The following is a 10406-nucleotide window of genomic DNA, read 5'->3' as shown; positions in this document are numbered from 1 at the left end:
TTGAAATTTGTACTGAACAGCACAACAGCAACAAAGTTCAACTTACTGGTCTCCACCTGCTCCTGATGAACTGAAACTGAATATTGATGCTTCATTTGATCATGATACTTCTTATGTTGGAATGGGCTTAATCCTTCGTAACTCTACAGGATTCTGTGAAGGCATCAGAGGGCGATTCTTCCATGGAGGAATAGATCCAGAGCATGCGGAATGCCTAGCATTTAAAGAAGCTATCAATTGGGCAACATAAAAGGGTCTGAAAAAGTAACTTTTGAAGGTGACTGTCTAAATGTCACAAACTCGGTAAAATATGCCAAACCTTCAGTACACTGGATGAATGAAGGATTTGTAAATGAAATAAGGCATCTACTATCTAACTTTTCTTGGTGTAAAATTAATTATGTAAAAAGGCAGGCAAACAATGTTGCGCATGTAATTGCGAACAAAGCTAGAATTAGTGGGCACTCTTTTGAATATCACTGTATTATCTCTGATATCGTTATGGAGGAAATCAGGAAAGATCAACTGTATGCCAATATAAGTTATTTGTAATTTGCTTTATTAATATATGTTTGGTTTGCATCAAAAAAAAACACTATCCCATAATGTTCCATATGCCAGCTGACTTTTTTGTTTTGACTTTCACGTCCGTTCATAGTTAGATAATGTAGCTTCATTTGCTATGTCACTGACTACAATGTTGCTACATCATTGCGCATCACTCGCTAGGCAGGTTAGAGCATTTCCAATGTTATGGGTGAAGGTAATCCTAGGTGAGGGTCATATTAATACCTTTTTGTTGTGGATCATTCTTATGTGGCTAAAAAAATTTAAAGTTATACTTTCTCTCCAATGCCAAGGTATTATTACCCTAGAACTTAAAGACAAATTAATTTTGAAATAAAGAATTAATGATGTGTCAAAAGACCTTGGATCATGGAGAAAGTAAAGATATGACTTTCTCCTTTACCCTTTCCTATGAAATGGAAGTCATGTCATGCTTATACCTTCACCCCTAGCATCGGAGATGTTCTTATACTTCTCCACAAAAGTCATCCGTGTACGAAAACGGAAAACAAAGAGGTCCTAACGGTGACACGTGTTAGTGGTGTAGTGGTCAAATTTAAAGATCACGATTATTTTCGTAAAACCGGATAAGCCCATAAATCGTTAGAGATTGTGTGCTCCATTGCGTTCCAGCGGTCGTTTTTCTTTTTTTTCCTCTCTTCCTTCAATGAAAATGCAAACCTTAAACTTCTGAAAACCCTAACAAATCCTTTTTCGATTTCTGCCCTTTCAGGAACTTCCTCAATGGCGTCAATTTCTTCCCTATCTTTCACTTCATTAGTACAAGCTTCAAAGAAGAGGAATTCATTTTCATCTAATCAAGCTTTTAATTCCAATTCCGATGGGTTTAGGTTTCAGCCCAACTCAATCAATATCAGAACCACAAATTCTTCAAGCTCTCGGATGGGTATTCAGTGTATGACTTCCGGAACAGGTAAATTACTACATTACTTCAATTCAAGTTCGTATTTGATTACTTGATAAACCTGTACAGTGAACTCTGATTTGATTACTTGATGGAATCTGATTATAATACTACTTATAATCTTGCCATTGATCTGAAATTAAACTGTTCTACATAGTCTAGAAATATATATTTATGTGAATGAAATTGAGACAGAACATAGTCTAGAAATATATATTTATGTGAATGAAATTGAGAAGAAATGTGAACTGTTAGCCAATTTGTACTAATTGAATTTGAATTTGTTGATTAAGACATTCCGCCGACTGTAGCTGAAACAAAATTGAATTTCCTTAAGGCGTACAAGCGACCAATTCCTAGTATATACAACACTGTGTTGCAGGAACTGATTGTTCAACAGCATCTGACAAGATATAAGAATTCATATCGATATGATCCTGTATTTGCTCTTGGATTTGTCACTGTGTACGATAGACTCATGGACGGTTATCAAAGTGATGAGGAGCGAGAAACAATTTTCAAAGCTTACATTGAAGCTCTAAAGGAAGATCCTGAAGTATACAGGTCTGGCTAGTAATACTTTTTTTTTTTTTTGGTTTAATTTTGACCCCGAGTTGCACTGAGTACCAAGTTACAGTACAATATTTTTCAGAAGAACTTAGATTGCATTTCCTATATGAGCATGATCTAAAACTTAAAGAATGTCATGTGACTTCTGTCACAAGTATCCAATGGTTCAGAGAAACCTCTAGAAAAAATTCTTTAGGTGAAAATTTGTAAATTCTTTCAAATACGTGTTCTAGAAGATAATGTACCTTTAGCTTGCTTGTTGCATTCTCCACAGAAAGGATGCACAAAAGTTGGAAGAATGGGCCCGTACTCAGAACGCAAGTTCTTTGACTGAGTTTTCATCTAAAGAGGGGGAAGTTGAGGGACTCTTGAAAGACATTTCAGAACGGGCTGCGAGTAAAGGAAATTTTAGCTATAGCCGTTTCTTTGCGGTTGGATTATTTCGTATTCTTGAGTTATCAAATGCAACCGAGCCTGCTGTCTTAGAAAAGGTTCGTTCTCTTGCCTTATACTCTCTTCTTCTATACTCCTCGTTATTTGTACTTTGAAATTATTTCTGGTTTCTGCAAGCTTTATGCGTATTTTTTTCTTTCTTTCTTCTTTGAGAAGAAGCTTGCACTGCCTTGATACTATTTCTTTCCCACTGAGGGAAATCAGTTCTTTTTCAGCTAAGTATAACTAGCTGTATTGGATTGGTGATAAATTTATACTCGCCCAAACGAAATGCATCATACTGGTCTCATGTCCCATAATTATATTTTTAATTGTTGGAAGTTCTCAAATTTGGAATGCATGGTTTGGAATTTGCTAATACTGACTTTTCAGATCATGATTTTACATCCTTTTGTTGTTTGCTATCCATAGCTTTGTGCTGCCTTAAACATAGACAAGAGAAGTGTGGATAGAGACCTTGATGTATACCGTAACCTGCTTTCCAAGTTGGTTCAATCGAAGGAACTGTTGAAGGAGTTTGTCGCAAGGTACACGATCATTTCCGCTCAAACTTAATCTCTTCATTTTTATTTTCTAAGATATTTTAGTGTTTTTGACCGGTAGTTATAGTCCTACTGTCATTCATCTTTTATGAAGACCACAGGCCAGTTCTTACATGTAGCAAATATCAAATTGATTTTATCCTAGTCTGAAATGGATCAGTAAAATCACCCATTATTAACAGAATATTAGGTTCTTACATGTTTTGTTTATGGTTTTCAGAGAAAAGAAGAAAAGAGAAGAAAGGTCAGAACCTCAGAAAGCTAGTGAGGCTATTTCCAAATGCTTAGGAGATTTTCAATCTGTAGGCCTGTAAAGTTAGCAACCTCTCGTGCATGACTGTCCAAGAACGTTCACATTGACTCACATTTTTTCTTGCAATCAGACCCAAAAACTTCGGATACATTTTCTCACGCGAAGTGGACAGAACAAGGTCCCGGCTTATTTTTTCAGTCAACTAATGCTTATTTGCTTCAAATGTATCTAGGGATGTTTGTATATGGAAGATGCATACATGTATACAAAAACAATCCATAATGAGCCAAATTTCAGTACTGAGTTTTACATATTGTTGCACCTGAAATTCAATAATGCATATTTCCTCCTGCGCAGGAGTCGAGTGTTAGCAAACAAGTCGAATCTTGAAAGGAAGAAAGAAAGGATTTTCCACCCATATCTCTATAGCTGTGCAATTGAATATGTAGTTCTGATAATTGGAATTGAAATTATAGATTTCCAAAATAATCCATATCACGATAGAACATCCCAAAAGAACTACAATGTGTGGCCCTGGACAATCACCACCATATTTACATCCTAACAGTTACCGGTACGAATGAGAACCACAACAAAATATGAAGGATGAACAAGCAATAAAGCTGTTAGAAAGGGAATTCAGTCCACCAGATTAACTCAGCTGACTAATGTCAACGTCTGCAGGGAGTTTAAACGTTTCTGCTGCCCCAAACTTCCTCCTTTCTTCTGATTCTTCCTCGTCTAGTTCACCAGAGCTATCATCATCTTGTTGACGATGACTAGGAGAAGATGGATCATAGACACTTTTAGATATGCAACCTGGGGCTGCAAGCATGTTTACTTGACCTAGGTGAGAGATTTCAACCACGACAGTGTCATCGTCGACCGGGAGGGGCTGTTTCCATGGTTCCCCATCAATTCTCATGTAAGTGCTGTCAGCTGCACCTTTGTGAAACTCGAATCGGATTCGGTGTGCCTACATCAAGAAAATTCTTAGCAGGTTCTCTATGATAATTTGTTCCCATCAACTCCATTGATAGGAAAGCCAGTAGTGAGAATATAAAATATATAAGAAGTTTTTCAACCTGAGCGAGACGAGTCCCATGTCCTTTTGGAGCCAGCAATACAAGCCCATGCCAAGCATCTCTGAAACCCACTACCTCAATAAGACCATCATCCACATAGGGTGCAGTCAAATCTCTCTGCAGATCAAGCAAATGAAAAGAAGTTTGTCAGGCATTTCTTTAGCAAAAAGAAGTTGAAACCATACATCAATAATTCAGATGAAATCAATTCTCCTACTCGAAAACATGTGGAAGATTAATGCTGCAGAAAAAACTCACATCTCGTGATTTCTTCTGATTTGGTGTACCCCAAGGATTTAAACCACCAGAAAAGCTAGGCAAGTTGAGACAGATTATTGACCTGATACTGCATTTATGATGAGGACAGAAAAAGTCCGTAAGAATGAAAAAGCAGCAACAACGATCAAAGGAGATAATATGCAAACAAGCTCCACAGAACAAACAAAACTGATGCAGTGACTTTACCTGCTAGGTACTTCGAGATCTTCCCAATGACCTGGCCTTTTCATGACCTTAAACTTTGCGAGCTGCGCGATGTTCCTGAATAAAAACTAAACCACTTAAGTGAAAAGTAACACAAATTAGATGATGCATAACATAGAATCGGTCTAACAACCTGATGTTTCTGATAATACAACATCACAGAAGCCTGATGCAAAATGAATTATGAATTACGGTAAAGATATTTCTTATTGTTCTTTTATCAAAAGTAACCATCTGCCAAATTCGTTTTTAATACTTAGGGTAATTTTGAAAACACCTAGAAGTATTTTTTTAGAGTTGAAAAGTTTTGGGACGTTGCCTAGAGATTGTACCTACATAGTATTAGGGGTTTTGTAGGTTATTTTCTTGATTGTATAAGGAAATGCCAATACGAAAATCATTAGTTTTGATAAGTATATGAATCGAGAATACAGTTTACATGAGCTTCTGCCCTAGATCTCATTAGTTAAGCTAAGGACTTGCTGAATTCTACCATACTTCCCCCATGATGGCAGAAGTAAATGGCTAAATGCAGCAACGGCAGTAGTGATGCAACAACACCATCTAAGTTTGGTAAGGAAAGGAGATTTATCTCTCAATAAGTTTATGGACAAGCATAGGAAATGAAACATTTGTTTTTTATTGGCGGGAAAGTCGTACCAATATGAAAGTATTTAAGATTTCAAATATAATCATAATAACATTTGTTTTTCAACTCCTTTTCAGCCTCCTAGAGTCCTTTCTTGAACTGGAAACCTTTTTTTCTCTGTGTGACTGTGTAATGTAAACTACAGCATTGAGAATGCAACTACTCAAATTTGCTTGCAGATATCAGATGCATTGCGAGCAATCAATTCTATAATTACACAATACATGTAGCTTAAAATAAGCTGTTATTTTCTAGAATATCTACAATAGAAATGACAACATAATATGGAGCTCACGGAAACAGTTAGTGGTAATAACTGTCAAGGATAAAGACTCACCGGGAAGAAGGATGCATAAGAGAAGCCAGAAACCAACCTTGCGTACTAACAAGCTTTGCATAAGTACCCTGAAGACAAAATTTAAGAGTGTAACTTTTCCTATACACTGACAGATGACCCAGTGTTTCCAACAAGATCACATGGTGTGCTGAACATGTTTACGAAAAGGTTGGGCAAGATAGAGGAAACTATATTTAAACCGCTGATATTACACTAAAGGGAAGGAAAGGAGTACGTACCCTACATCATAGGGTATTAAAATGATTATACGCAGCATGCAGGTCAAACAGTAATCTAGTCAACTTTATATGGGATGGAAGGGATAATTGGTAGAGTATTTAGACTTGATATGTACTACAACAAATCATTCAAATCCTAATCTAGACATGACCAACTCGTGGCACTCAATATTTAGGTCAACGGGGCATAACAATGTTAAGTAGTAAAGTTGACTCTTCCAAATTTGGGCAGTTCTATTTTCTGCGTGTTGGTTGAACTTTGTCTGTTGTCAATTGGCACTAGCTATAAAATATTTAAATTTGGGGTGAGACCCCCTTTTTTTCTTTTTATTTTCATATAAAGCACGCTCCAAGTATATGCGTGCTTGGCTTGGGCATATGACATCAACAGTGCAAACTATCACGCTTCAAAAGTGCTCGTAGAGAGACTCCATGCATCCATTTAAAGGTTTTCTACATTTTACAGCATAAAAACAGCAATGGCTTGGGAACCATCTAGTTTTAAAAAAAGAAGGCTTGAAAAATGGGACCTAAATAAATAGGTTACCAGTAGCTTAGATAACTAAAAATATCACAATATCCCATTCTAATGAATTACTAAATTAGCATAAAAAGTTGAGACCATTAAAAAGAACTTATGATCTGACAGGAAGGAAAACAGTTGTACCTGGTTCACTAACTGGTTCTTGAATTTTTCTGGATGCAATTTCCGCTCTGTATGAAATGCATATGATACTTGAGCATCCATCCCTGCATATAAACAAAATCCATACACGTGATTTTAACTGATTTGATGTCTTATAGGAGAAAACTAAAGAGGCAAACATATAAGCTAGTCAGGATGTCTTATAGTTGATTTTGAATTTAATTTTCACTTCTTGAGGGCCAGGTTAATATCCCCCTCTGGTCTGCTTTACTATTGGTTGGTTTTCCTTTTTCATTCTTTGATAAATCATGCCAACCATAAAAATTACGCTTCCGTTTATAAAAAAAACCTCCCGTTATGGGAAACTCTTCTGTTAACTGCCTAAAATGGTTATATAGAAAGGATCACTTTAAGATAACAATTAACCTCGAAGAATAGCATATTTAGATATTTGACGGAAGAAATTTCCTACCCATGCTAAAGTAGTTCCAAAATCCCCCACGAAATGTATGACAACCTTCCTGAAAAAAAAAAAACATAAAATGCAGTGTTAAGTACAATCGAAGTCAATTGATGCAAGACATTCAAATATGAAAATTTAAGTCCAGGATTGAGGAATAGTGATTTGTTATTCCAGTTAGATGGATAAATCTAATTAATCTTTTTTTCTTCTATAGTTTTGGTAACATGTTATGGCTGTGTCTGTGGATTAAGCCTTTCAGAAGTGAAAATAGGCTTTTTCACTCCTGGTTGCTTGTAATTCATTTTTTTGGCTGTTGTGCACCGGGCACACCTATTTGCAACGGAATTAGCAGAACCAAACAAAGTAAAATCAGTTTACGGATTCCAAAATTATAAAAGAAATCAAATGGATTCCAAATTATAAAAGAAATCATGAGAAAATTTGATGACTTGGTGTTCACAGCAAAAAACGTTCAGAATAGAGGCAGATCATTCAAGATATCGAAGATAGATATCAGGAATTCCAAAAAAGGTTACTGCATAACTAATGAATCACCTTGTTTAGAGAGTCTGTTCGGGAGACACGGTGAAATGGGTGCATAGAATGAGGTAAATCCAACTCCGGAACTGGTGCAATTGGATCACAGGCTCCTTCTTCGGGGACTCTCATCCTCATGATAATATGCCAACTGGAAGTAAAAGAAATAAATCAGTATTAAAGAGGAAACCTCTATGTAAAAAAGGTAAATGATTATAAGCTGAAGCTTTCCATTTCAATTACAACTAAGAAAACCTTGCCAAACTTAAGTGTAGCTGTGCACGTAAATGAATATTGTGTGAAACAATGATAACAAAAATGTAAACAATATAAATGAAACAAAAATAAATAGAGTACCTGTCTATTTTCATCTCTTTTGCTTTTTTGACTTTATTCATGAACGACCTCACAGATTGAGGGTCTGTACCTGGATTCTTCTTCCCCTGAAAAATAGCCCAAATGAAACAAAGATTGAGTATGTTAAGTTTTTCTGGACTTCAATCAACTTCAGTATTTAGTTACAACTTCTATTTGTTGATTTTGTGCGTTTACAATTCGGAACTTTCACCCTTCGTACCAAAAACCTCATAATACATATAAAGATCACTTAACAAACAAAGGTTGTTTCTTACCCAGCCGAATGAAAATGGGAGATTGTTTCCTGTTCCTAAGGGTACAGTAGCAACTGGAGGTGGATGAGATAATTTGAGATCAGAAATTACTCCAAGAAGCCAACTGGCTGTGCCATCCCCACCTGCAACCTAATCAGTAACAAATATTACAAAATACTGTTATAAATCAGTTATTTGCAAGAATAACCATCATCCAGATGTAACAGTTTCAAACAAGACTCACTATTATCCGCAATCTCTTCTGAATTTCAGTAGCAAATTCGTCCCCACTAAGCTTAAGCCTCTCTAGATTGATGTAAATCCTGCTTAGCACTTTATCAGGAGCCTCTTTCCCCAAATCAAATACCTGAAAAATAATACAAGTGCGCAATTTATAGTTGGAGTCGCAAACCATCAAGGATTTCTTCTACAAAAATTGCAAAACATACCTGATTTTTATTGAGTAGACCACGATATGTTATCAAAAGATTCCCACCAAGTTGACCACCACTTTTGGAGTTAATGAACACGAGAACAGGACATTCTGGAACAAAAGAAGTAGACTCAACCGCGGCATCCGATAGAAGTATGTAATTAGGGATGAAGAACTCCTTCTCCGAATGATGAGATTCAGACCCAGCGTCATCCATTTGTAATCCCAAACTGCAGATGAACCAAAACACAAATTATCCTTAAAACATGTCACCAAATACTTCTTAATAATTTGATTTGAAAGAAATTGTGCAGTTGACCAAAATTTCACTGTGAACAATTTACAACTAAATTGAGGAACTCTGATCAAACATGTTCAAGTAACAATTAATGCTTCAGATATGATTCCAATCATGCAACAAAAGAAACCTAAAATCTCACCGAAATAGTTTAGGCAGCTGGAACAGCATTCTCATCAAATTCCTCATTGTAAACACATTTAACAAGAAAATATCAACGTTTACCATGTAAAACATCCTGTCATTATTATATGTTGAACAGTATATCTCCGGAAAAACTCGTGATCAAGAAATCAATATACAGAAGTTTAGAATTATTCGAAAATATTTGTTGCAAGAAATATATATATATATATACAAGAGCTTGGAATTATTACCGATGTATTCTCACAGAATTCTTGAAGGTTCCTAAATTGAATCGAATTTGGTTGTTTCTTTAAATTGCAGGATTCTATTTTCCGATCTGGATGTATAAATGGAAATATCGCGTACTTTGGATTTCCTTGGGAATTAATTTTTAGAAGGTGGGGAGGAGGGAAAACAGATGGAAATCATAGAAAAAAGAGGAACATTATACAAAAAGTATTGACACTTTTGGGTACAATATTATATGGAATCTTGTTCAGGCACGTTTTAATATGAAGGGTGAAATAGGAAACGGTGAAAAAAAGAAAACATTCTGAACAGTGAAAAGGAAAATTTGTTGTTTGGTCCTAGACCCATATAGTTATTTATAGTAGGGTCCAACCGGATTTTATCTTTATCCTAAGGTCCAAAATTTTTTAAATCAAGAAAATGACTACTATATCCTACAACTAAACACGTGTGAAACAACATATTTCTCAGTATTCCATATATGTACTGCTGATCTATAATCTAAAAAACAAATGGATGTTAAAAACAAGTAATAAGTCAATGAAAAACATAATCGAACACTTTTATTTCAGTATTTCAGTATTCCATAAACATATACTTGTGGATCAATTTTTTTTTTAATAAAACTATAAAGAATAACAAAACCAAAGCAGTATATTTCAGTATTCCATATATGTACTGCTGATTCATAATCTAAAAATCAACTGCATGTCAAAAACAAGTAATGAATCTATAAAATTACAGTACTGAAACACTTTTATTTCAGTATTTCATATACGTACTTCTGGATTATACAAAAAAATGATAAAAACTATTTAAAAAATACAAACAAACTAGCAATAGACTTGTATCCCACACTCTCATTTCTCCTTTAATTTCCCATACAAACACCACCTGCAAAAAAAGGTTCAATATTTATTAGGCTATAACATTCGGAAAT

General features: G+C 35.4%; 2 protein-coding genes across 3 annotated transcripts; one reads left to right on the top strand and one right to left on the bottom strand.

Moving 5' to 3' along the window:
* Positions 1-1185: 1185 nt before the first annotated feature.
* Positions 1186-3663, top strand: LOC113305580 (protein THYLAKOID FORMATION1, chloroplastic-like). The gene is made up of 5 exons (XM_026554604.1): positions 1186-1501; positions 1786-2056; positions 2337-2553; positions 2927-3042; positions 3278-3663. Exons 1-5 carry the CDS (start codon positions 1312-1314, stop codon positions 3369-3371), a joined length of 888 nt encoding a protein of 295 aa, XP_026410389.1. The 5' UTR covers positions 1186-1311; the 3' UTR covers positions 3372-3663.
* Positions 3664-3736: 73 nt separating this feature from the next.
* LOC113305571 (diacylglycerol kinase 5-like) lies at positions 3737-9667 on the bottom strand. Of its 2 annotated transcripts, none has more exons than XM_026554598.1 (13): positions 9469-9667; positions 8810-9023; positions 8605-8727; positions 8382-8510; positions 8107-8192; positions 7768-7900; positions 7222-7270; positions 6771-6853; positions 5865-5932; positions 4861-4935; positions 4654-4741; positions 4396-4512; positions 3737-4286 (listed from the first exon to the last, which is right to left on the bottom strand). In XM_026554598.1, exons 2-13 carry the CDS (start codon positions 9008-9010, stop codon positions 3963-3965), a joined length of 1476 nt encoding a protein of 491 aa, XP_026410383.1. In that variant the 5' UTR covers positions 9011-9023; positions 9469-9667; the 3' UTR covers positions 3737-3962. The 2 variants fall into 2 exon arrangements, with proteins under 2 accessions (XP_026410383.1, XP_026410379.1); XM_026554594.1 differs by lacking the exon at positions 9469-9667 and adding an exon at positions 9234-9373.
* Between the last annotated feature and the right edge of the window lie 739 nt (positions 9668-10406).

This window comes from Papaver somniferum, chromosome 1 (assembly GCF_003573695.1).
Source record: "Papaver somniferum cultivar HN1 chromosome 1, ASM357369v1, whole genome shotgun sequence".
NCBI classification, from domain to species: Eukaryota; Viridiplantae; Streptophyta; class Magnoliopsida; order Ranunculales; family Papaveraceae; genus Papaver; species Papaver somniferum.
The sequence above is the reverse complement of the archived record's forward strand: the minus strand, read 5'-3'. Positions and strand labels throughout refer to the sequence as shown.

Excerpts from the sequence above, each read along its gene's own strand:
- LOC113305580 (XM_026554604.1), top strand. The coding sequence starts at position 1,312 with ATGGCGTCAATTTCTTCCCTATCTTTCACTTCATTAGTACAAGCTTCA. Across the intron at positions 1,502-1,785 it reads GTGTATGACTTCCGGAACAG|ACATTCCGCCGACTGTAGCT; the intron begins GTAAATTACTAC and ends TTGTTGATTAAG. Across the intron at positions 3,043-3,277 it reads TTGAAGGAGTTTGTCGCAAG|AGAAAAGAAGAAAAGAGAAG; the intron begins GTACACGATCAT and ends TATGGTTTTCAG.
- LOC113305571 (XM_026554594.1), bottom strand. The coding sequence starts at position 9,328 with ATGTTTTACATGGTAAACGTTGATATTTTCTTGTTAAATGTGTTTACA. Across the intron at positions 8,193-8,381 it reads TCCCATTTTCATTCGGCTGG|GGGAAGAAGAATCCAGGTAC; the intron begins GTAAGAAACAAC and ends GCTATTTTTCAG. Across the intron at positions 5,933-6,770 it reads AGAACCAGTTAGTGAACCAG|GGTACTTATGCAAAGCTTGT; the intron begins GTACAACTGTTT and ends TTTTGTCTTCAG.